The sequence below is a fragment of the Psammomys obesus genome, unplaced genomic scaffold (assembly GCF_907164565.1).
Source record: "Psammomys obesus unplaced genomic scaffold, mPsaObe1.curated_primary_1811, whole genome shotgun sequence".
NCBI classification, from domain to species: domain Eukaryota; kingdom Metazoa; phylum Chordata; class Mammalia; order Rodentia; family Muridae; genus Psammomys; species Psammomys obesus.
The window spans coordinates 2,648,318-2,676,129 of NW_026596091.1; the positions used below are offsets into that span (position 1 = coordinate 2,648,318).

General features: G+C 46.4%; 1 protein-coding gene across 1 annotated transcript in view; it reads right to left on the bottom strand.

The window, feature by feature from the left end:
- CUNH12orf75 (chromosome unknown C12orf75 homolog) overlaps positions 1–27,812 on the bottom strand; it is a 41,528-nt gene that overhangs the window by 6,379 nt on the left and 7,337 nt on the right. Inside the window, exons 2-4 of the mRNA XM_055627741.1 lie at positions 25,030–25,054; positions 1,954–1,989; positions 1,229–1,308 (exon numbers count right to left, since the gene is read on the bottom strand). Coding sequence (XP_055483716.1) covers positions 1,229–1,308; positions 1,954–1,989; positions 25,030–25,054 — 141 coding nt within the window. The remainder of the gene's footprint in view (positions 1–1,228; positions 1,309–1,953; positions 1,990–25,029; positions 25,055–27,812) is intronic.

Below are 27,812 nucleotides of genomic sequence, written 5' to 3' on the forward strand. Positions count from 1 at the left end.
ACACACACACACACCACACACACCACACATATACCACACATATACCACACACACACACACACACCACACACACACACACACACACACACACACACACACACACTCATCAAAATGAAGTACGGCTGGCAAGATGGCTCAGAGCATAAAGGCATCTGCTGCATGAACTTCGTCCTAGAACCCACAGGTAGAAAACTGATGCCCAAAGGATTATCCTCTGATCTCCACAAGCGCACACACACAGGTAGAAAACTGATGCCCAAAGGATTATCCTCTGATCTCCACAAGCGCACACACACTGGATAAATTCAAATGTGACAAATAATAAAACAAATATCAACAGAAAACAAATTATCACAGTATGTTTAATAATAATATGCTATAGCTCTGTAAACAGATTTTTTTTTTTTAACTGCAATCACCACCCTGCTCACGAGCTCACCATCTTCCTGTTATGAAAATACAGGCCATGTTCACAAGCATCCCATCAACTTTAATGCTAGCTTTCCATTTCACACTGATCACTAAAATTAACAAGAAATTAAGAGTCTCCCGGCACATGTACATAAATAAAATTGCAGTTTGCAGCCTCCACACAAACTGGGCTTTTAACAAGGGGGTGACGACTTCGAGAAACACTGACAAGAAACAAGGAATTCTCACATGGCTCACTGCCGTGGCAGAGCAGGTGGGTTAGGCTGGGCGAAGGGAAAATATGAATTGCACAGTTTTTGAGACCATGGAGATAGCTCAGTAGGTAAGGTAAAGCGCCTGCTGAGCCAGCATGATGGCCTGAGTTGGAGCCCCCAGAGCCATATCTTACAAAAGAAGCCTAGCATGGTGGTATGCCCTTGTAACCCCAGTGCTCACGAGGCAAAGACAGGTAGACTCATGGGCTCGATGGCCAGCCAGACAAAAGGATTCCACAAGTTCCAAGTGTGTAAGATCCCATCTCCAAGAAAGAGGGAGGACATCTCCCAGGGAACAGCAGAGCCTCTCCTCTGACCCTCACATGCATGTGAACCTACACACACATACATGCATGCAGACACACACACACCCATACATACACCCACACCCACATATACACAGACACACCTATGCATGCACACACCTAGAAACACCCACACCCATACATATACTTCCCCCTACATAGACATGCCCATTAATACACACACATATATGCACGAACACTTTTTTTTGGAAATAGTTCCACATAATCCTTGCTTACTTTTTCGTACAGTCTTTGCTTGACCAGACACCATACTGGCGGCTTCAGAGGGCAGGCCAACATACACTCCTCCATAGTTTCTTTAAGAAAAAAATATCAGACCAATTTAAGGGGTGCTAAAAAAGAGAGAAGCATCAAAAATAAAGCATAGACCACTCCAAATAAGTATGATGAAGATAACTCATATCTTTTTGAAGATTCTTGTTTCTGTATGTTAGAAGGAAGCTTTGGGGAAAAATAGCTATGTTAAATCAGTAAAAGTTTAAATATTTTGCTTGTAATGAGAAGAAAAGAAGTAAGCTAAGTAAAATTAGCGATGTGTCAAATATGTGACAGGTGTCAATCACCCTATATGACAAATCTAGAGATCCCTGCGCTATCAGGTAATATGGAGATACAAAAACCACTTTCTCATAGGGAAAGATGAGTGTGATATAAGAGAGAAAGCCGAGGAGTGCAACACAGAATAGAATGGACCTGAGCAAGTGTGACAGGAACAAGAAGGGGGGCGATGAGGAAGGGAAGTCAGATCCAGGACAGGAGCACACAGGGCCACGTCCATAGGACAGAGCACAAGCCAGCATGGCTGCAGCCGAGATCCTCAGTCTGGGCTGATGTCTTTTCACATCCCTCGAAGCGTCCCACCTGATGGGATGTGTTACCACCCTGTGCTAGCGTGGGTCACACCCGTGCACCACGGCCAGACTCACTCACAGCTCACGTACCTCCTCTTCTCGTCTTCTGTTATCGAGTCTTCTGTTCTAAAAAGGCCAAAAACAATCGCCATGAGCCACTCAGCCGCACACCAGACCCTTCATCCGAGCTCACAAGCCAAGTTGGGGTGATGGTGCTCATGTTCCCCATTTATGCCCACAGTGCTCTGGCTGGCTCTGGCCACAAATGCTGGCCAGCCCAGCTGGCAAGCCAAATAGAGAACAGGGGCAGCCGAGACCGGAGGGGCCATGTGGGTTAATGGCAGAAAGGTGTCGCCCCACACCCCACCCCATGACTGACACTGACAAGTTGCCTGGAGGGCGGAGCAGGTGAGCCCTCAAACCCCTCCCAACACTCACTGGGGTATGGAGGGAGCCCTCCTGCCATTGGGAGCCCAACTGAGAATGGCAGAGGAGCTCTCATGAAAAAGAGTCGATGCCAATTTGACTTCCCTTTGCTACTTAACATGCATTCTACTACAAAGAGGAGGAAACATTCCAAAGAAACCCCTTAGGAGGTCTCTCTTCCTTAAACCTCACAGTGCGGGAGACATAGCTTAGTTGTTAAAGGGTTTGTGATGAGCGAGCAGTAAGACCCCAGTTTGGTCCACAGATGCCAGACATGACGGTGCATGCTTGTAACACCAGCAGTGGCACAGCAGAGGCAGCCCAACCTGAGGCGGTTGCTGGCCGACCAGCAATGCCACATTGCTAAGCCAAAGGCCAGTGACAGCCTGTCTCAGGAAACAAAATGGACACCTCCACTCAAGCACCTGAGCTTGACCTCTGACCTCATGCACACATGCACACACACTCACACAAATATACACATAGGTATACACACAATTGATTACACAGCATGATTGCATCCTGGGCTCAGTTCAATAAATAATATCTCAGGATTGATTTGACACCTGATGTTGGCATTACTTGAGCTCAAAAACCTGTAAAACAACACTTGATATATCCAATTTGATTTTTCCTTTGCCTGTATCCTATAAAACAACCCCTGAGCTGGATGTCAGGCTCTGGGTACTTTTAATAGACTCTTCCCTTGTGCAAAAGGAACGTACATCCCATGGAAATTCCTCAGCCTGTCTCTAAGAAGACACCATCCCAGGGCCCTGTTAGCACACATAGGTTGCTCCAAAGACAACGTGGAGGTCATCCAGAACAGTCCTCAGTCGGAAGACATACCAAACACCTCCAACACCCTCACTGACTCTTCTGATTCTAGGGGTGACCTCGCCGAGGTTTCACCACTTAGGACTTGAGTCAGCTTACACCGAAGCTGTGCACAGCCCTGTGATTTCCCTCGCTGTGAACCAACTTGACAGCGACCTGAGAGATGCTGCCCCAGAGCACGGTGACACTGAGATCAGGTGTGAAATCCATCCTGAGATGTCATTTCCCAAACCGAGCCCAGTATCTACACGGCACGCAGTCATGCGTTCCCTCGCCCGTGGGGAGGAGCCGAAGCCTTCTGTAACTGAGGAGGGTCAAGCACGCTGGGTTGGAAATGGAGCTGTGCACATTGCTGTGGCTTGCTGCAGTTTGGATCATCAGCATTCATACAGAGCAGGTGGGCCACAGTCCCAAGACTACACAGAAACACAGAACTTCCCCAGGCATCCTGGTGAGCAGGCAAGCTGGAATCAGAGGGAGACCCTGTGTTCAGTGAGAGACCCTGCTTCAAAAACATAAGGAGCAATAGAGAACTGACGTCATCTCTGAGCCTCTACATGCACACACACAAGATGCCCAGTCTTCTAAACTTTCAGATAAGCTATAAACTTTCAGAAGCCTGCTTTGCTATACACACCTCTATGTATGAGATCTCTACCTTATCCACTTTCTACAAGTAATTATTCTTAATTCTGATACTGGAGACATGGTCTTAAATAAAAGAAGGCCTCAGTGGGTTTGGGATTGAAACACAGTTAATAGAATGTTTGTCTGGTGTAGCCTAGGCCCAGGGCTCAATCCCTAGAACCACATAAATTGGGTGTGCTAGCACATATCTGAATCCTGGCACTCAAGGAAAAGGAGGATCAGGGGCATAATGTCATCCTTGGCTTTTAGTGAGCTTAAAGCAAGACTGGAATAGACACCATGTCTATCTCAAAATTTAAAACAAAACAAGTCATTATCAACTGGTCTGTGATGGCCATTGTTGGCTGTCAACTTGACTGTATCTGGAATGAACTACAATCCAGAAACTAAGGGCACACCTGTGGTCCAGATCTTGACACAGGAAGACACAGGCTTTTGATACAGATCTTGAGGCTGAAAGATGCACTGTTAATCTGGTCAGGCCTTCTGCTGGAAGCCTATATAAAGACACTGGGAAAAGGAGCTTTTGCTCTTTGCCTGCTGGCCCTCACCATTGCTAGCACATCCATTCCTTTACTGGCATTAGAGCCTGCTTCTTTGGGATTCCAGCGTGTACAGAAGACCAGATGAGACACTCAGCCTTGTGGGACTGACTAACTACTAGATTCTTTGACTTTCCGTTCACAGCTAGCCATTGTTGGATTAGTTGGACTGTAGCCTGTAAGCCATTCCAATAAAGCCCTTATGTTTGTGTGTGTGTGTGTGTTTGTGGAGAGAGAGAGAGAGAGAGAGAGAGGGAGGGAGGAGGGAGAGAGGGAAGGAGGGAGAAAGAGATAGAGAGACATCCATTCCCTAATTCTGTGTGTGACTCTAGAGAACACGGTCCCCTCCTGGGTATAGGTAAGGATGGGCCACATTAGTGTTCTCCCCAACAGCTCTGAGAGCTTCAGAAATCAGTGCAGAGAACCCTGGAATTCAAATACATTCTGGTGGACCCTCAAACTATGCTTCGCAGCCTTTTATTCAAGGAGAAAGAGAAAAACCCCAAACTAGCTCCGGCAAGAGACCACTGCGGTGGTTTCTCAGAGGTGAAGCTGCCTACACGCCAAGCTCAGGAAGGCACCAACCACCAGCCTCCCTCCCAGCCTGCCTCCCAGCCTGCCTCCCAGCTCAGCTGTCTACAAGCCAAGCTCAGGAAGGCACCAAGCACCAGCCTGCCTCCCATCCTGCCTCCCAGCCTGCCTCCCAGCTCAGCTGCCTACAAGCTGAGCTCAGGAAGGCACCAAGCACCAGCCTGCCTACCGACTCAGCTGCCTCATGAGGCTATTCCAGGCACCCTCATCCCAGTTCTTCCCAACAGTGCCAGCTTCCCTTTAAAGATGAAAAGCCGAGATGCTACAAGGCCTGCAGCACCCCCAAGGTTACAAGACAGAACAGAGCCAGAATTTGAAGCCGTCTGTGTAGTTCCACCTCCTGCTTGCAAACACAGTGACCCTGCTAATTTCTGTGAGAGAGGCCTGAGCAACCCCAGCCACAGCTCTTCTATCCCATTCAAGGGAAGGGGGAAGCAAGATGGCGGAAAATCCTGCCTGGGCAGTACTCACGTTAGAACAAGCCTCTAGCCGCTGCTGGGAGCCATCAATCTTAGCATTTTTTTTTTTTTTCAGCTGCCATATCACTCCATTTTCCCGGATTCAAGGGCTGCCCTGACCAGTAGTTACATTAGAATCTCCGGAAAACCAGGTCCAGACTGAGATCGAACAGAAGCAGCTGTTTGTTCTAGACAGACTCTACTCTGGGGAACGAAGTCCAAGCCATCATCTAGCTGCCAGCAGAGGCCAAGCACTGCCCTGACAATATGGAAGATTGTGCCTGCTGGGCTGGAGTGGATCTGCCAGCCACACGGGCCATGCGCAGGAAGAAAAAAGCTTTGGCAAGCTGAGGCAGGCCTGAAGATGTGGAGGCAAAGGCCCACCAGGCCAATGGGATTGCCTTACGGTGACCAGGCTTCAGGCCCCAGCGGAGGGTCTGTCTGCCCACAGTGTCTGTGTCCAGGACAACCAGGGTGTGGAAGAAACAAGTGAAGAGCCATCGATTAAGCTCACGGAGTAGGAGTGCAAAAGTCTGGATTTCCAGAAGCTACCTTGCTAGGCTGCCCTGGAGCGCCAGGTCACTGGAGTGTTTTTCTCACAGAAGCCCACCACATGTACACACACATGCACATAAGCACACAGATAGATATACATGGTATGTGTCATTTTCCAACAGAAGTCCTTCACACATGTACACATATGTGTGAATATATACACATGTATGTGTGTGTGGACAAACACATCCACACACAAAAACAAAGGTATACAAACATGCAAATACACATGCAAACACAAAAACAACACATACATACACAGGCACACAGGCACACATAAGAAACATAAGTGCACACAGAAACTAACATGCACACTCATGCCCACATGCATATATAAACATAAATGACACAAACATACACAAAAAAAGTATACAAAGAAATACCTATACTAAACACATATGGACATACACATGAACCTATATATACACGGTGCACTTACACAAACATGATTCCACTCATGTATAAGCATGTACACACAAAACACACGTTCAGGGCAAAAAACCACAAGAACACACAAATACGCACACGTATATACATGCATGTATACAAAAGCATGTATGTGCACCTACACTCAAAAGTACATACCTGCACACAAGAACAACCTTGCACACAAGAACACATGCACACATGGCTTCACACACACAAACACACACACAAAGATGCACAGGTGCACACACATTAAAGCACACATATACACATTCGTGTACAGAAACGTGTATGCACCAAAACACATGCATGTGTCCTGACAAATCCACACATACACACATGTGCTCAGATACAAGCACACACGCAGATTTGCATATAAGCATGCATTTATAAAAATACATACACACACAAACTCAAACATGCATGCACATAAAACACAACTACAAACAGATATATACACAATCACATTGCATGCACTTAAACACATGGACACAGATACATGCCCATACCTATATGCACAAACACACCTCCACACCTACACATTTCACAATTGCATATACATGTGCTCAAACACAAACATGTACACAAAGTATAAATGTGCAAATTGCTCACTTGCACATATATACAAATAATGTGCACACACTCACAGGCACACACCAATACAGGCACACATATGAAAGCATGCACACAAAAATGCGAAGCACAAACACAAAGGCACAAATGCACACACACAAACAGGCACATACTTGCGACATACAACAGAAGCTTGCAAACACGACTGCACGTGCAGTCATGCACAGGTCAGTGGGGCAGACTGTCTTGCTCTAGAGCACTTGCTGCAGTCCTGTTAGAAGCGCACATTACCCGGCAGAGCTTCAAAACCAGAAAGTTAAATTAATCTCAGCACTTGCCCAGGGACTTAGAGAGAAACGTGAAGTCTTTGGGGCTCGATGTGTCTTCACGCACAGGCTCAGAACACTATGCTCACTGTGTGATGACCCATCTTGGCCCCCATGGACCTCTATGGTCTGAAGGGCTCTGTCACTAGCATTTGTCCCACAGGGAACAATGACTTTGGAAGAAAGGGTAGGTTTGGTAGGCCCGGAAGCAGCCCTGTAAACTCGGAGACTTGTGTTCAGTGTAGGAACTATGGACACCAGGGTCAGACCAGCAGAACACTGAGCCACACTTCCCCCAGCTCTATGAGAATGGAGCCACCAAGGGAAGGAACGTCCAGAAGTTTCTCCAGAGCAGGCAGCAGCACTGTTCTCTGCCAGAACCAAAGCACACTGAGAAACTCGGATAACAGAGTGACGTTACCTCCCAGAGTCCCTCCTTGGAGAGGAGAGAGCCTATAGATGGTTCCAAGCTGCAAAAGATAACGTGAAAATGAGGCAGAAAGTGCATGAACCAGAAAGGGGGCCAGGCGGCTCTACTGTGCCCTGATAATGGGCTTAGGGAGTTATCAGCTAGCCCAGGCAGCTCAGGGCGCTCAGCTCCTCCATAACGTCACCCTGTAGTGTGAGACCATAACAGCCCTGGGTTACAGAGAAAAGGTCAAGGGGAGCCTCAATCCCAGACACCTGAAACATGAGGATGACAGGAGCTAGCTACCTCTCCTCTCCCAACCTGGTGCCACAAAGCCAGCCCCCCTCCCACCAACCCTAGTGAGAATTTATTACCCTGACAGTTGTCAGGCTCCTTGATTGACCTTATAAGCCTCCCCCTCCCCATCTTCCAACATCCCTGCCCTGGCCAATGGTACATGGTCACACAAACCTTGCCCCAGAGGCCCTGGCCACCTCCCCAGGGGCATAAACTCTCAAAGCCTGCTCCAATACCTAACCCCCCGGCCCAATAAACTGAACCAGTTCTCTGAAACTGTTCCCAGGTGTGTTCTTTGTCTGTGCACTCACCCTCTCCCAGCTGAGCCGTCTCCCTCCACAACGGCTACCCCCAGCTGGAGGCAGACACGGGCAGCACTGTAGAAGAGGAACAGTGCCCTGTGGGTGCAGCAGTGTCCGTGTCCCGTGATCTCAGTGCTGCTGTGTGTAGACAGAAGGCAGATAGGGAGTCCCCTGCAGCAACCTGGCTAGCCTGGCATACGCAGAGAAACAGCAGCAAGAAAGTCTGTCTCAAACAAGTGAGAAGGTGAGATCAGCTCCCGAGCCTTGTCCTCTGTGGGGTCTACACACCAGCATCCCCATACACAAACACTCAGGAGCACATGTACACACAGAATCTCAGAGAAGGAACGTGCATGAGGAGGAACTGGGAACAAGAGGAAGAAGGAGGCTTGCCAGGACAGCCAAAGGCAAAGCCATGGGAAACAAGGGACCGGGTCTTGTAAACTACCATCACCTGCGGCGGTTTGAGGGATAAGGGTCCCCATAATCTCTGGCATTTGAACACTTGGCCACCAGTTGGTGCTGTTTGAAGAGGTCTAGGAGGCATAGCCTTGCTGGAAGAATTGAGTCGCTGGGCAGGCTTTGAGAGTTTAAAGACTCTTGCCATTTTTGAGTTCAGTTTCTCAGTTTCCTGTTTGTGGCTTGGGATGTGAGCCCCAGCTCCAGCCTCCATGGCTGCTGCCTGCTGTCTCTGCCAGAATGCACTCTGCCCCTCTGGGACCGTAAGTCCAAAATGAACTCTTTCTTCTGTAAGTTCCCTTGTTTGGGCCTCACCAGTCCCATTATCATGGAGCCGGAGTCTGGAGCCGGGGATGAAGAAGGGAAACAGACACACATTACTCAGAGGTCAGAGTGTTCCAGAAGAACCAGCTACTGTCCCCACTGCAGCAACTAAGCCCTGACAAAAGCAGCTTCAGAAAGAAAGGGTTTATTTAGCTCACAGTTCAAGCACAGTCGGTCCATTATGGTGGCAGCAGGCACTGGGGTCCACAGTGGAAAGGAGAGAAGCGATGTTGGCGCTCGGCTTGCTTTCTCCTTATTACTCAGTCTGGGACCCAGCCACTATGGGATGCTGCAGCCCATATTCAGGGTGGGCCTTCCTAAACCCATTAGCCATCACTAGAAACACAACCAGAGATTTGTCCCCGAGGTGAGTCTAGATCCTGTGGAGGTGACCATGCCAACCGCCACAGACACATTTTCAGACGCGTTTATGCTGGATGTCCGTCTTGCCTGGTTCTCCATCACTCACCATGATGCTGGGCCGGGAATCTGAGCCCACAGTCTCCTTCACCATCTAGGGTTCTACCTACGGAAGATGCGGAAGGAATGCTCTGCATCACAACACAAGCCCCACAATTCCAGCCTTCTCTCATCATGCCCAGAACAGGCCATCCCTACCTGCTCTCATCGCTACAGCACACAGGGGCCTACACTGGCTATAGTGAGGCCTGCAGCAAAGCTTACTGACAGGGTAGAAAGTTCAGCTCTGACAGCCCAGCCTGGCAAAGGCATCTGCTCCAAGGTCTGGGGGCCCAGCTCTATGGAGCCCTCTTGTTCCCAAGCATCTCTGTTTTGATGATGCCAATCTCCTGCCTTGGTTACCCCAGGTCTTGTGGAGACAGCCCGCTACCGTCATCTCTGCTACTTTTGCCTTTCTTCCTAACATTTCTGACCCTCCATGACTTGCTTAGCCAAATCCTGATCAAATGGTCAACGTTAGGGCTGAAGAGATAGCAGGTATGGTGCTAGTCTTGCAAATATAAGGACCTGAGTTTAGTCCTCAGATACTTGGTGTGTGTGTAAGGGATGTGTGTGTGTGTGTACATATGTGTATATATAAACATATGTGTATATATACATATATGTGCATATACATGTGTATGTATACATATATATATCTGTATATATACATAAGTGTGTCTATATATACATATGTGTATGTATATATGTGTGTGTGTAATCCCAGCACTGGAAATGTGGAGCTAAGCGAATCCTGGCAGTTTACTGATCAGCCAGCTTAGCCTAATGGGCAAGTGTCAAGCCAATGAGAGACTCTGCTTCAAAAACAAGATTGCCTGAAGGAGACAGGCAGAATGACAGCACCAGCTGACAGGACAACATGAACAGAGAAAACTCCACATGGTCCCTTTCCTAAACAAGACGCTACAGACAGCTAATAGCTGTTAAGATAGGGAGAGTAAGTTTCCTCTAGGGATGAGTGCTCATATAGGTCATCCGATCCCAAGTGGTTATCCCTAGACACACACACAAATGACCAACACTGTATGTGTGTCTGTGCATGTATAAAGACTCATGTACACACATATGTGTCTATTACAATAATAAGGATGATATCATGAATCTAGGAGGGAGGGAGACCTAAAAGGAGTTGGAGGGGCTGGGGGCGGGGCACAGATGAAATGCCCCTGTATGAAGTTGTGAAAATGAAATTCAGTTTTTAAAAGGCAGATGGCATTCTTGAATGCCAAGATTATCCTCTGACCTCCAATGTGCAGGCACACACACACCCACACAACCAACACAGATGTCTGCTGGCACATACATGAAAACACACACAAATGGTCAGTTGTGGTTCTTTTTGCTGACTGTCCGCTAATATATCACTTGGTTTCAAGTGTGTGTTATTTATAGTTCTTGCTTTCTGTTCACTGGCTGCTAGCGTTAACACAGGATGTGCTGAACGGTTGTAGGGGGTCAGTAAGTTCAAAGCACTGCAGAACAGAAGGTGGGGAAAACCAAGGGATTCATCTAACACAGAGGCAAACATGCTAAAATACCATGGGCCATGTGGGGCTTGGTTGATTTTTCCCATACACACACCATTCCTTTCCAGTTGATATTTGAGTCCCCATCAGGTGAAATGTGCAATAACCCAAAATCCGCTCTAAGCTGAACCTGCCTATACACCACCCAACAGCTCAGTCAGGTCCATATGTGAAAGGCACTTCCAAGTCTTTCTGGAGAACTTTAATCACAGCAATGCCCTGTATGCACTCTGACCTTCCACCCGTTATCCCAGCAGAGGAAGAAAATTCAGTGGGTTTCCATTTGGCCTTAGCTGCTGTGGCCTTGACTCTGTGGTCAGAGGGCCACTGGGGAATGCAGGCAGCTGGCAGATCCACCATCCCACTCATGACGCTAAGAACGCAGGAAGCACCCAGAGCCTGGATCTGCAGGCTACCACATCCGCTCCAAATTCAACCTTGGCCCGAATTCCATTTTCTTTACTGGACTACACAAGCCATCCTGGGAATGGTGGCAACAGCTGCAATGATGCCCTCCAGTGCTAGCAGCTCAGGCCCGGGGGCTAGGAGTCTCTACGAGGTCTAGTTCCTGTCTTCTGCTCTGGGCGTGGTCACCTCAGCAAGTACACGCAAGTGTTTGTGTACAAAGACTTGGAGGCCCTTCTCCAGCACATCCTCCAACTGTGTTGAAGGCTTCCTCGGGCAAGCTGGCCTCCCCTTCACCAGGAGGCTGAATCTGACTTGGGCCTGGAGACTTAGATCAAATGTCATGCCTTTTCTAACATGGTAACCCAAATTGGGCTTCTGGTCCATGGGTACAGATTTATTTTTCTTCGTTTAGAAATACATATAAATTTTAGATTATGTGTGTCTAACCATAATAAAAAAGTAAACATATCTAGAGAGGCAATACCTAGTGTTTAGAAGGCTGTGCTTCTAATTGATCCCTGGGGAGCCTCTGGGAGCCAGCTGCCATCAAAGCTCCAGGATACAGCATCTTAGCGGTTCCTTACTACTGCTGGGCCCATTATTAAGTTCTACCTTGGTCTGCAGCTCTTCTGGGACCCCACCACAACCGTCAGTGTCTAAAGGACACCATCCCAGAGCTTCCTGGAGCCCCTTCCTTTGCTCATATACTTCTCAGTTCTCTGGACCACCTTAGCGAGGCTCTGTGACAATGGAGAAACTGACAGCCATCCCAGCACATGGCTCTCTGCTTAGAGTAGAAGCTCAGAGGTCTGGGTTTCCACAGCCAAATAGATTAAAGTAGTAGCAGTAAATTCTCAGTGTACTAGGTCTGGATTCTGTTTGTTACAATGCATTAATAAGCCAAGTCTAGTTCAGCAGAGCCTCTTTCGTGTTCTGCTTCCCTAGACTATTCACACGTTCTCCAGGCTTCCAGTTTCAGTTACCAGGAAACTCAATGATTATCTGGCAGAGTGAGTTCCCCTGTGCTTAGCCTGTGGAGTGCACAGATCCAGTCTTACTTTGCTGTCTCAGCCCTTCCCACCTTGATGGCCCTGACTTCACGGGTCAGAGAGCTGATGTGGCATCTTCAAATTTAAGAACTATGAGGACGTTGGAGCAGGAGCCAAGCACCCCAAGCAAGGCAAGACCACCACCCCCTCCCCACCCAGGTGAGGTACCCAAGTAGACCTTTCCCATCAGCAGCTGCATGATGCTTATGGCCCTACCAAAGAAGCGAAGCTGCGGGCTGGCAAAATGAAGCAAGAAAACCAGCTCTTCCTCATTAATTTCACCTGTTCTAATTTAGACCATCTAGCACTCTTGAGAGAGGATAAAGAAAATTGAAAAAGCTACAACAGCTGCCTCTTACCTAACCAGAGCCCGAATGGCTATGAGACACCCCTGCAGCTCGGACCTAACTCTAAAGCCTGCTCAAGAAACACTGGAGGCTTCTGTTTGTCTGTGGTGTTAGGTTTTGGGGCTTGGGTCTTCAGATTTAACCCAGGGCTTTGCCCACTCAAGCAGCCACCCCGGCACACAGCTCAGGGCCCACACTAAGCAGCACCTTCCCAGTGGGTAGGCCCCACTCCCAACTTCACACAGTTTACTGGCTGTATTCAACAAGCCCGCCTTGCTTTCCATCTCCCACAGCTCAGCACAGAGTGAGGGAAGGGTTGGAGGGTGGAGTCTGACAGAACGGCCTTTTCTATACAGCAAAACAGAAATCACCCAGTTAAGGACTTGCAAAAATTGTTATTGCATTTTTATTTATGTGTGCGCATGTGTGCACATATAAGTCACGCTGTGCCCTGGAGGTCAGGGGACAGCTTCCAGGAACCAGTTCTCTCCCTCTACCTTGTGGGTCTCAGGTGGCCAGCCCAAGTGACCGGAACCGCCATCAGCTGAGCCACGGTTAAGTAATTTTAAAGGCCTATAAAGGTGGGAATTTGAATGGAGTTCACCACCTGTCGGCTGGCTAAAGACACAGATTCAATTATCCATCATGAATGTTTCAAAATATACATAAGGAGAGGCCAGTTAGCAGGGAAAGGGAAGAGCCCAGGGAAGGGGCTGGAACCATGAACGGTCCATTCCACAGCCGCTCGCAGAACTCATCTTACCAAGAAGACTTAGCTCTCAAGTCTAAAGCAGTCACTAAACGGCTTGACAGCAGTTTTTAGGAGACATGACTCCATTACATAGTGACACATGACCCACTAAGCTGAAGAACAATGTGTACGAGACATTCTCTTTCTCACGGGAGCATGACTCCTATTCTGGTATCAAGATTGTGTTTCACTTTTTTGATCGCACCCACCTTTGAAAACTATGTGGAATATGCTTTAATATTTGAAAAAAATGTGAGCAAAATATTCTCGATCATTTTATGAGGTAAGCCTAAAAAGTTCTAACTCAAAGAAACATTTCCAAAGAATCAACCACTAACCACTGAGAAAAAGTTTATAAAAACACATTGAGCAGTTCATTGAAATGAGGTCTCTCTTTGTTAGAAATACTTAGCTTCTTTCACCAAAGAACAGGTTTTCAAGGAAGATGTCAAGGTTACAGCCACCCACTGAGATTAATTTCCAAGATTAAGATCACAAACTTCCAGAACTATGAATCAGAACTCTGGCACAACGTCTGTGAGGACGCTTGCAAATACAGATATTCCTGACAGTGGAGCAGACACTGTAGTGCAAATATTTCCTGCTCTCAATGTCCTGGGATTATGGGTACATCTTCCACTCACAGGTGAGACATGAGCCCCTCCACAGAGAAGGGTGTCTTATAGAAAAAGAGGGACAGACAGACCGAGAAAGGGAGAGTATTTGAGAACACACAAGTAGCAATGTGGCCGTCACATCTAAGATTATAGATGGTGCCTATTGATCCCACTTGCAGCTACTTCCTGTGAGCTTGCCAAAACCAGCATGGTGCCCATCCTCCCTGCCTCAGAGTCAATCACACATTGATCCAGAGGCTGCAGATAATTACACACCTTTCTGCTTCATCCTCATCTTGTAGACTTTTCCTAAGTTCACCAGCTACTGAACATCTCCTCAGTCATAAATAAGCTCTATTTTCTTTTAAGGCGGGCCTCTGAAAGATGGACCTCCCCCAACTGGCCACAGCCTGTGGTTGCTCAGCAAAAGGTAGGCTTTCCCCCACCCAGCACTTCAGCAATGTATCTTGTACATGGCCATTTAAGAACAATCATCTTCACAGGACACAACAAACTTTCAGTTCTCTTTTATACTATGATTTTTACTCTATCAGCAGCTAGGATGTTCTCCTTTTCAACATTTTTCCGTCAGATATAAACTACAACCAGGCCTGGTGACCCAAACAGGTAATCCCAGCTACATGAAAGAGGGCTGAGGCTCAAGGGTTATAAATTCAAGTCCAGCCTGGGACACTTAGTGGGACACTATCTCAAAATTAAAACCAAGAAGAGAGGTTGGGATGTAACTTAGCTTGCCTAGGACATGTAAAGCCCTAGGTTCAGTCCCCAGAACTGCCAATATATATGTGTGTGTGCATGTGCACCTACATACATACATACACACACATGTATGTGTGTGTACACATCATTTGTTTCTTCAACGATAGTCTATAGTAATCAAAAATATCATCATCATTGTGTTTTCTCAGCTTTCCAGTTGAATGAACTACCCTAAATGCCCAAAGCCTTTGAGGGTTAAAATCAAAAAACCATGACATGTTTCAAAACAAATATTGATGGCAAATCACTAGACAAAGCAGCTGTCCTAAAGAACGCTCTCTAATTCCTCTCAGAAGGTTCTCGCTTTCCTTCATCTCCCATAACAAACATTTTTACATGGCAAAAACATGTTTTGTTTTGTTTTTACTTATTCATCAAGGAAAAAGTGTTCTAAATATAAAGCTCTTCTTACAGAGCTGCTCCGAGAAGCAGAAAAACAACCCACTGCCGTCAACATCTGTGTGCCACTGAGGAAGCTGAACTCATCTCAATTTGTAAACAGCACAAATCTAATACGGAAGCAGCCAGAGCCAGTTCTCCATTCTGGCTGCCTAGTTTTTATTTTTCATGATAATCTTTTGAGATGGGTTTTTTGTTCTGGTGCAGGGAAGGTTGTTTTGGGTGTGTTGTTGTTTTGTTTGTTTGTTTTAGACAGTCTCACATGATAGCCCAAGCTAGCCTCTGCCCCGGAGCCCTGGGATGAAGGCAGGAACCCTCTCACCCTGCTGAGACAAGCTCACTAATTAACAATATATTTGCTGTAATTATAATTATCCACATGTAAACCGAATCGGTTAACTTTCTTTAGAATGTTTTTTAAAGGTGCCCCCAGCTCCTCAGAGCAGTGCTATGGTTTGAATCTGAAACTGTCCCCCACAGGCTTGTGTTTTAAATGCCTGGTGGTACAATTTCTGGAGGCCGTGGAAACATTAAGACGTAGGGCTACTGGCCGAAAGAGCTCACCAGGAGGGGACCACCAAGAGAACCCCTGCCTCACTCCCTGCTACCTGGTGATATAAATATGCTCTGCCGCCCTGCGGCCACCACGCCCTCCCACACCCCCTGAACCACGCCCTGTGGCCACCACGCCCTCCCATGCCCTCCCTGACACTGTGCCCTGCTACCACGCCCTCCCATGCCCTCCCTATCTTGAGCGTCAGAAGCTCAGCCAAAATCAGTCTTTCCTCTCTTAAACTGTTTACGTCAGGGTTTTTGAGGCAGTCATGAGAAATGCAACCAACATTGTGGTGCAGATCAAATCTAGGTGATTTCCAACTCAATTATTCTTCTGCCACAGGCTGTACTCAATCTAATTCAATGATTCAAAATTTCAAGCCTTCTCCCAGCCATTCTAATTCTCACTCTTTTCCAGTCGGCGAAGACTGGCTGCATTTTTTTTTTTTTTCCCTGAAGACCACAAGAAATGCTGGCTTCAAAGCAGGTGCTTTGAACCTCTGCACAGAGGAGAGGAATCAAGGGCTAAATTACATCTCCAACCTTCCAGTGATGTTCTAATTGCTCTCTTCATCGAGAAGAACCACAGTGTTACGGGGGTCCCTCAGGCCAGTGGCAGAGCTATGAAATGCTATGAGCAAGGCAGAAAAATGCTGTCTTCTGACCTGCAGAAGCCTCACCTCTCCCCGTCACACCAGTTCTGCTCAGAGCCTCAAGGATACACAGCTTGTTTTCAAAACTCCCAGCATCTCCAATCAGGGCACAAAGCCAGTGTGTTCTAAGTTCCCCACTGAGCTTACAGGCAGGGCCAGTCCCATCAGCACTCAGAAACTGCTCTCTGGAGTCTTCCCCTGCTACAAAAACTCCAGAAGCAATGAAGAGTCTGACCTCTACCCCAAGTCTGTCTCTCCATCACTGCTTCAGTCCATTTTAAACCCATGAAAACCATCCATCCAACTTCTTGTCTCACAGTTTGAGTTCCTCTGGTTTGTTTGTTTGTTTTTCTTAAGCTATTACATAAATCATGGAAGTTTTTTTTAAATGACAAATACATCTACACATCTATGGAGAACGGTGTGACACTGTTGTGCTGCCTAGGGTTTTGTCAACTTGACCGGAGCTAGAGTCACTTGAGAAGAGGGAGCGTCAGTTGAGAAAATGTCCCCACCAGGCCAGCATGTAGGGGCATTTTCTAGGCTCACGATTGATGCAGGGTACCCAGTCCACTGCAGGAGCTGCTGTCTCCTCCCTTCCTCTACCCCGTGACTCCCAAAGCATGTGGTCCTGGATGGTACAAGAAACAGGCTGAGCAAGCCGTGAGGAACGAGCCAGCAGCAATCCCCCATGGCATCCGCTTCAGTTCCTGTCTCCAGGTTCCTGCCTTGAGTTCCTGCTCAGACTTCCCTCAGGGATGAATTAAGAGAGCTGTGAGCTGAAACACCCTTTGCCCTCAGGGATGAACTTCCGAGAGTTGTGGTCCTGGTGTTTTATCTCAGCAATAGAAACTAACACAATGGTGCTACGTGATCATCAAGTCCCAGCTGCCGGCACACCTTTCACAGATATTTTAGGTGTTCACATGACACCAGGGACATGATCCCATTGCTGCTCTGAGGGGCTTGGACCACGAACCTATGTCACCTGTGACAATCAGGAATATTAAATCCCACCGCCAAGGGAGAAAACAATGCTCCCCCTGTCTTCCTGAAATCATGCTCTCTGTCCTGCCTTCACCTCGGCTCACACCCTCCCTTCCCATATGTCCCATGCGTCAGCTCTGACCTCCCTCCTTTTCTCCCAGGTTTGCCTTATAGTCAGACATTTGCTGGTCACCGCTCACCCTCCCATCCATGCTGCTCTTCTCTGTCCCTCTTTCCCACGCCGATGCTGCTGGGCCTACCTACAGAAAACCCAGTCATGACAAGCAGCGAGAATGATGGCTCCCATTCACAGCAAGGTCCTCCATAAGCTGCACCATCAGGTCGCCATGACAGAGAATCAGTAAATGTTCTCAACGTTCGTTAAGCCATCAATAATTACAGCTACCATTCACCAGCACAATGCACATGAAGCCAGATACTGTCTCCCAATCTCTTTTCTCCTCAGAAGTTTTCACACAACTCTCGGTATAGCGGTATATAAAATAAATATGTAAACCAAACTAGTAACAAATAAGTGTATTTAAAAACAATTATTTGATATAATTTTAGTATTTATTAAAGGTAAATACAGATTTGTATACTTCTGAGGCAGGTGAATTAAATCTTGGCTGACATTTGATATTGCAGAACACATAATGTATTAGTCAGGGTTCTCTAAAGTAATAGAGCTTATAGAATGAATATATATAATGTATATATTATAGAGAGAAATTCATTCTATAAGTTCTGTTACACTAGAGAACCATATATATACATATATGTATATTTGTATGTATTTATATATGTATACACATATACATACATGTGTGTATATATAGAGAAGGGGGTGCTGGAGGATTTATTAGAATGACTTTCAGGGTGTGGTCCAGCTAATCCATCAATGGCTGGCTAGGAGCAGAAAGACCAAGAATCCCAGTAGTTGCTCAGTCCATAAGGCTGAGTGTCTCAGCTGGTCTTTAGTATATGCTTCAGTCCTGAAGTAGGCTCTAATGTCAGTGAAGGAACAAACTTGCTAGCAAAGGGAGAGCAAGCAGGCAAAGATCAAAAGCTTTCTTCTTTTTCAGGAGAAAATGTGACCCAGAATAGAGGTGGATTTTCTCAGCTCCAATAATAGGAATGAAAGGAGTTTTTTTCCATCTCAGAAGAAGGCATGCCTTCTGACCTCAAGCATCCAGATGACCAGCAGATCTTCCTTCAGATTAAGCAAAAATGCCTCACAATTGTGCCCTCCATTTGCGGTTTTAGTTAATTCCAGACGTAGTCAAGTTGACAGCCAAGAATAGAACATCACACAGAACAACTTCAGTTTGTGTATGTGTTCACAGATGTGGGTGCTCGCCCATGGGTAGATATAAGCCAGAGAATGACATTAAGATGGCTTCTTTGAGCATGAGGACCTGAGTTTGAACACCCAGCACCGACATAAAAACCTAGACACTGCTCTGTATATCCGTAACCCCAGCACTGGCATGTGGGGACAGGCAGATCCCAAGAGCTTGCTGGCTAGCCAGCACAACAAAACAGTGAAAGACCCTGTCTCAAGGCAGACAGCAACAGAGGGACAGACACCTGGCATCTTGCTCTGACCTCTGCGCATGTACAAGTGTGTGTACCTGTCACATGCATGCACATGCATGCACACACACACACACACAACACATGCGTGCACCAGGCATAAAATATAAATCAAAATTGAATATTCACAATTTCATTTTTTAAGGTTGTTTGTCAATGTGCTTTCTGGATATTTTTCTCTATATTCATTACCTTTTGTGGCAATAAAATAGCTTTGCCAAAAAAAGACTCTTAATAAAATGTCACTCTAAGTTTTCAGTGAAAGAAGTATTTGAAATATCTTGTTTAAATCTGAAGCGTATGATTTTTCTTGGTTTGTTTTCAAAGACAAACATTAAATTTGAATTAACTTATTTAATAGTGTCTTCTCTTAAACATTCATAATGTACAAATAATGTTTAATTTTTAAAAGATTCTTAGGCAAGGGGGCTGGAGAGATGGCTCAGAGGTTAAGAGTACTGGCTGCACTTCCAAAGGTCCTGAGTTCAATTCCCAGCAACCACATGGTGGCTCACAACCATCTATAATGAGATCTGGTGCCCTCTGCTGGCATGCACGCACACATGCAGGCGGAATGTTGTATAAATAATAAATAGATCTTTTAAAAGATTCTTAGGAGCAAGGAAGGATAACAGAAGATGATCAAAATATATCAAATATACATGTATGAAAGAGTTTTAAGGTAATATTATGCATAATTAATATATGTACTAACAAAAATGTATTTTTTGTTTTTTGTTTTGTTTTGTTTTTAATTTTTTATTAATTACACTTTATTCATTTTGTATCCCCCCATAAGCCCCTCCCTCCTCCCCTCCCGATCCCACCCTCCCTCCCCTTTCTGTATGCATGCCACTCCCCAAGTCCACTGATAGGGGGGTTCTCCTCTCCTTTCTGATCTTAGTCTATCAGTTCTCATCAAAAGTGGCTGCATTGTCCTCTACTGTGGCCTGATAAGGCTGCTCCCCCGTCAGGGGGAAGTGATCAACGAGCAGGCCAATCAGATTATGTCAGAGGCAGTCCCTCTTCCCATTACTATGTAACCCACTTGGACACTGAACTGCCATGGGCTACATCTGTGCAGGGGTTCCAGGTCATCTCCACGAATAGTCCTTGGTTGGAGTATGAGTCTCTGGGAAGTTCCCTGTGTTCAAATTATCTTGTTCTGTTGCTCTCCTTGTGGAGTTCCTGTCCCCTCCACAAAAATGTATTTTTAATTATAATAATTTTTTTGAAATAGAAAAAGTGACAGACATTGGGAATAAGTTGACACAAAGGTCTAAAACCTTTTTTCACACAACCACATTTCATTTGAGAAAACACCACTCTCCCAGCCTTGGCCATATGGTTACACGAGGCCATATGATTGGCTCTCAAGTCAAGCACGTGACCTAGGCCTGGCCGGTGAGACTTCCACATTCTCCCAGCCCCTGATTCAGACCTGCCAAGTGTCCTCTCTATGGGACACTGGCGGCCTCTGACAAAACTAAAGAAAAGCAGACTGTTCTCACATAGCTGCTAAGCTCATGGGCACCAAGCGTCCATCTCCACTGTAGCCCAGGAAAAGCTGTCTGTAGCAGGGGAGCTGGGGAGAGCTGCTTCCTGGGTCTCACCTCTTAGATCCAGCTGTGACTGAAGCCAAACCTCTTGAGCCTTTCCCCAACATATGTCACTGTTTGTTTATTTTGGCCAAGTTTAAGCTGGACTTCTGCCATGGCCAGCCAAAATATCCCAAAACAACCTACCAAGAAGCTCACATAATTCGTTGAAATAAAAGAAAAGCCATGTTTGATTTTGGCAGGCTTGTGATCAGCCAAATGAATTATAAATACTTGTTTCTTGTCACTGCGCCACGACTTAAAGAGGCAGGGAACGGGTAAAAAGCTTACCTCCACATGCAGGCTTGTTTTAGGATTTACTCTCCTGGTGCTGTCACATTCTGAAGGTTTGTGTTTTAATTCCTCACCCCCATCCTAGGGCCTACTTCTGTCATCTCCCTCAGCACAGACAACTCCCCAGTTTCCTCAGCCTTTCTTGCTCTTTAGCCTAGAAGTCTTCACACATCTCCTGCCTTTACCGCAAGGATCACTAACAGACTTCAATATCAAAAGCCACATGAGACCATAATTAAGCAGAAACACTAACAAAACTGTGGTTAACTGTTCAGCGTGGATGTCTCTGATAGTCAGATCACAGCTGATTTCTCTTTAGAAAAATAGTACTTTTTAGCTGGGCAGTGGTGGCACACACCTTTAATCCCAGCACTCAGGAGGCAGAGGCAGGGGATCTCTGGTGAGCCTGGAACAGCCAGAGCTACACAGACTTGGAAAACTCTGTCATCATCATCATCATCATTTCCTGTGGTTTCTAAATTTTTCTGATCTTCCTGCTTTTTGTTTGGTGATACGAGGACCAAAGCTTCATGCATATTAGGAAGCATTCTACCACAGAGCTCCGGCCTCAACGTGCTCTTACTTTTTGTTTCTTTGAGGCTGGCTCTCACTAAGTTGTCCAGGCTGGCCTTGAACTTGCCATCCTTCTGCCTCAGCCACCCAGGTAGCTGGGATTAATTACAGGCCTGAAAACATCAGTTCTGACCTGCTATTTCTTCTGGAGTAGAAATACACTTTTTTAAAGTGTTTCTCCTTTCTATTTTGGCTCAGTCATTCCTCACTCCACTCAACTGAAACCACTGGCCCCAGGGAAGGGATATGGTGATGGCCACTGCCAGCTGCTCCTCTTCTTTTTCCAGTCCTGCTGACCTCTTGAGCACATCCACCATCCCTGTCCTTGACTCAAGTCAGAAACTGTGGCATTATCGTCCAGTTCCCTTCTCTTCCTTCCCCATTCAGGCTTTCAACACATGGGCGGCCTCTAATGCAGTGTGATTCTATAGCCCTTCTCTTCCCAGGGTCCCCACTTGATGGCTGCCCTCTGTGGCTCCAACATAACTCCCCTGTACCTCTGTCCTCCCCATTTCACACAACCCTAGACCACAAACATACTCCTCTAATTCCTCCAACTTCAGGTTTTCAATGGCTCCCAAAACATCCATACAGGAAGCCTAGCTATCAGCCTGTAAACAAAGGCCCCTCACACATCAGTCCATTTACACTTCTGTCCCATACCAGAGGCTCCAGGAGGCCAGGAAGGGCCAGGCCCTGACCCTGTGCCCTTCTCCCATGCTCCTCCCTCTACACAGGCTCACCTTTCTTCCTTCCTCTCTGCATGAACTCCTGCTCAGCCATGAAGCCCCAGCCCACGCACATCCTGCCTGTTTTCAGGAAGAGCACCTATCACTGCATCTTGGTCAGCAGCAGACAGTGGTCTACTGAAGAACCTTCTGTTACATGCTGGACTGCTGCACACAGAAAAAGGTGGCTGAGTAGGAAATGGAAAAGATGGTGAGAACTGACACCTCCCCTACAGCCAGACTTCTAGAACATTTTCTATTCGACACCCCTTTATGCCTAAAGAACTGTCACGTGGCCTCAGGCACACTGGTGCATAAAACTGACATAGAAAGATTTAATAATAATAAGTTTTAAAGAATAATCTTTAAAGTTCATTGAACTTTTCCACATATTAAAGATGAAATAAATTGGTTCACTAATGAGATGGATGTGCTTACTTATTTTTACCTAAAGAATCAAATCCTGGGTCAGCGAGAGGGATCAGTGAGTAAAGGTGCTTGCAGACAAACCTGATGACCTGAGTTTGATCCCCAGGGCTGATGTGGTGCAGAGAGAGCTGTCCTCTGACTGCCATGTGTGTGTGCTGTGATGTGCGTATATACAGCACGCACACATACGCACGCATAGACGCACATGCGCACGCATAGACGCACGCACACACGCACACACACAAATAAATAAATAAAAACTTTTTTAAAGGCATTAGTCATGTCTTGGCTGGAAATCTGACACTACAGGACATCTAGCATCCTGAACAGTTTTCAGCTTATCACATTTTATTTTTAATAATAAGTGCCACTTAAGACGGCCTCTTCATTGGATACACAGTTTACAAGGGCAGAAGTGTGTTTAGAGTCGTTCCAGAAACCACTGGAGACTCAAGCACTCCACCAGGAATTTGAAGCAAGTGATTACTGTTTCTTTTGTGCCCGAAAGTCTCACGTGAAATGGCTAGTTAATTCCTAGCAATCTTTGCAACAATGCTCTAGCCCTCTCTAAATTCTTCTTTGTGGTTTAAAAAAAAGGGAAAAGGCGGGTTCTATTTTTATTACTGGAGCACTGACAGCTTTAATCGTCAGCCCTCCCCGTTCAGCCTGATAGCCACCCAAGCCGGGCAAAAGGCTGCACATTTCTTCCCTGTAAGGTCAAACCCTATCCTTGTGCAGGCTCTCTGCTACAGCAAGAAACAAAGGCTTGCCCGTCCCTCACCGGATCTACGTGGACCACTTGGGGGCAACCCTCATCCCCTCCCCAGGAAGCTCAGCAAAGAACTTTTCCATCATGTGACTAACTGGGGACAGAACATTAATTACAACCTCCACGGCTGCGGTTTGAAGGTGAGGTGACCACACACACACACAAGTCCATGTGTCAGCTCATGTGGCCTCCCGCTGATGATGCTGTCTGGGAAGGTTGTGGTGCTTAGAGGGTGTAGGCCGGCTGGAGGGAGCACCATCCTGGGGTGGGCCCGCTTCCTACTCTCTCTGCTTCCTGAATGCTGAGGCAAAGTGAACAGTCAGATTCCTGTCCCTATGCTCGCCTTTCCCACCTGTTGCCCTGACTGCCCTGCTCAGACTGTCTGGAACAGTCTGAAAGCAACCCTCTCTCCCTTACATTGTTTGTCAGGTTACGTTATCATAGCAACAGAAATGAAACTGTGACAGCACTGTGAGCAGAAACCCCTGAAACCATGAGCTCTTATACCCGCCTTCTTACATCTAGAATACAGATACAGTTAGGCAGAACGGAGACACCGACAGCATCCTGAGCATCAGAAACCTCACACAGAGACGTGTGACTATTAAGTTCTCAGCCTGCAGTTCAGCTCAACACGGGTTATATGGAAGGATGCCTTGACCCAGGTTCCATGGCGATAACAAATCGCGTGAGGCTGGGTAAACTGCAAATAATAGAAGCATATTTGAGTTGTGGTTCTGGATTCTACAAAGTCCAAGAGCACAGTGAACTGTAAGCTGGCGTCTGCTAGGGGCCTTTAGGCCGTGTCAGAATACGGCAGAGGGCATGGAGACACAAGCAAACATGTTTGGTTGGTTTCTCTTCCCCTTCTTAGCTACCCCCTAATCCCGTCACAGGACCTCCGCCATCATGACCCCAAGAACCCCAATTACCTCCCCAGAGCTTCAAAGTGTCAACAGTGGGATCTGAGGATCAACTTCCCAACACATGAACTTCAGAAAGACACAGTCAAGGTGCAGAAAATGGTTGCACAATTCTCCTGAGTGTCTAGGAATACCCAGGCATTGCTACCAAAATGACTGAGCATTCACGGGAGTAAAGGACAGCTCCACTTTTCCTCCTGATCAGCTCTGAGACACAGCAGAGTCTCAGGAGCTACATGTTGGCCTCTGTCGTCATGAGGTGTTGCACAGGTTGGGATGGACAAACAGCCACTTCTTCTAAGTTAGCATGCCAGGGTAACTGAAGGACTAACACAAAAAGTCACAGAGTAACATACTTGAAATAGCACTTAGTCGTAAATCAAACGATAATAAAAAGTCTGCAAGTGCACAGCACAGAATGTGTCCCATATCTTTTTAGCCACATCTAGATTCCTAAAGGTCAGAACCATGAGAAACAGCTTTTCTTGAAGAGAGAGCTTATAAAAAACCTCCAAAATGTCAAGTACTTACACATCTTTAACTGCTCCTGTTGGACCTGGGAGGGAGGAGAAAAAAATGTATCAGTGTGATGGTATTTCTAAAAATCAAGTCCTTTATTTAATGGGTTGGAACATTCATATGTTGAGGGGTACGGAGGACAGAGGGGAGAGAAAGACAGACAAACAGGCAAGCAGGCAGAGACACTTTGGAATTTAAAATCCTTTAAACCATCATCCTAAAATTAAAAAACAAAACAACCAGCAACAAGACATTTTTGATAGTATAAATAAGTAATAAACAACCAATGCCTCAAAAATGAGGAATTTCAGAGTTGAAACAAGCAGAGGATCCAGAAGAAACACTAGAAAGAAATAATATCCTTCTTAGTTTTATTCATGGGAGGGGAAGAGAGGTCCCTGCTCCTTTGTGTGGTAGGCGTGAGAGTTTGAGTCCACAGCTGCTGCAGAGCACCTAGGGCAGTCAGGAAGCCTGCAAGCTCAGGGATGGCGCAGCCTCGGCCCAGAGCTGGAGGGCAGCATTCTGACGCAAGGGGAGACTTCTCTCCAGTGTTTGTGTAACATTCACTAAACATTATGCTCCCATGTCTAGTGAATGGAGACAGCCTGACAGACAAGGGCAGCTCTGAGGGCAAAGCACAGTCACCTGTGTGGACCATGTTCTTTTAAAACCGTGTTGTGTAATCAGCCCTCATGTCAATCAACCATCAGGAACTCTCCATCCTCTTCACCTTGATTGCGCCAGGCCCTGGACACTGTTAGAGTCTCCCCTGCTGGACTCAAAAAACTGTGTCTCCTTCCCCAAGAAGCCCACATCGCTTTCCTCCTCCAGGGTATCTGTGAAAGGCAGTGTGTGCTTAACAACTGTGGTGGGGCGTGGGGCGGGGGGGCAGGCCTAGGCACACTTCATCAAGAGCAGATGGGAGTGGAAAGCACTCGTCATTTTCAGAAGCAGAAGGGATAGCCCTTCTGAGAAACCAGGTGACACAGGGAGCTAACAGCCAGGGTAGGGAGTGTGAGGATCTTCACGAAAGCTTCATTTCAGAGGGCTTTTTCTGAAGATAATTGTGTAATGTTTGGATACCTGTGGCAAAATTATCAGAGTACAAAGGTACATAAAATGTGAAATTTAAACCCACTTTATCCTGAAAAAGTGTCAGCTCATAAAACAATAAAAAAAAAGTGTCTGTCCTCCCTGTGGCATGTTAATCACATTTACTTTATTACAATAAACAGATCAAGATTTCTAATCTAATTTATGTCAAAAATGCATTGACCAGAATTATTCAGATAGCAGGGGGAAAAAAAATCCCACATGCTTTAAACTGTATTTGCAAGTCATTTGATTTACAATTTAGTCAACAAATGTTTAGAGTGGTGCGCCGACTTCGCCATGGATGCTAGGAATGCATCATGTATCTCTGCTAAAAATTAAATTAAATTAAAAAAACAAACCTTTGTTTCCTGCCAGACTGCCTCTTTGCTTTTAAACATAGCATTTGTGCGGGCCTCAGAAAAAAACAAGACGTGAGGGGAGGGGCTGGGGAGATAGATGGTTTAACGGTTGAGACCAGCCACCATCACCTACATTCACACGATGGCTCACGAACATCCATAACTCCAGTTCTGGGGATCCCACACCTTCTTCCGACCTTAGAGGGCACCAGGGAAGCATGCTGAACACACACACTCGGGCAGCACACTCAGACACAAAATCAAATCAAATAAAACTATTTAAAATTCCTCTTTAAAGCAATGGAGGGCAGGTGACAGTGTCTTCTATGGAAAGGAAACTGTAACTGCTTCAACTATGGAAGAGAGATCACTTCTTTCTGAAGGTAACTGTTTCTTTAAGACTTAAACATGATGAGTTCACCTTAATTGTTTTACCTTCCACTTTACACTTCAGAACAATTTCATTCTTGTATCCATGAGTTCTTAAAAGCAAAAGGCTGCCATGTAAAAATGCACTGCAAACTCAATCACGCCAAGTATTTTATTTTTAATCTGCTATTTGGATGCCATAGAGATCTGTTTGGTCTTTTCCCTTGGTTCTTTAAACCCTTGGAATTTCCCTTGCGGGCAGCATGCTAGGACTTTTTATGCAGAGACTCTTGTCCGGGTAGGTCCTGATGTAGCTTCAGCAGCTTCAGCATGGGGAGGCGGTGTCCAAAAGACCAAACCGTGAGAAGCCTGAGGCTTTGGAGTATGCTCCTCAGCCTCCAGGAATCCATCCCAGTTCCTGGGGAGCGTGGGCACTCCGAGGCACCCTTCAGCTAGGGGCCACACTAACCTTCCTTCTAAATCCATCCTCCCACCACCTGTGCCTTCTCCCTGCCCCGTTCCCTAGCTCCTCTAGTGTCTCATACAGATTGATTTTTGACATAGTCTCAAGTAGCCCAGACTGGCTTCCTACTCTTTAGCTAAAGATGGCATTGCACCCCTGATCTCTAGCCTCTGGCATTGAACTCCTGATCCTCCTGCCTCCACCTCCCACAAAGTGCTGGGACAGCAAGTATGCACAAGCACAACCAGCAAGTATATTTATTAGATTCAGGGTTCAATCAGACCATCTGGTATCATCTACTTGCCTCAATGTCTTTCACTTAGCTATATATCCAGAAGGGGGAGGATTCAGACATCCCGAGGGTCAGGACAGGGCACAGCTTTTTAAGGAACACCATCCAATCCATGATGACCTCTTATTCCTGTCCTTCCTCTTTTTAAAAAACAACAACAAAACACTTCCTGAGCCAGCAAGATAGCTCAGTGTGTAAAGATGTTTGTAGCCAAGCC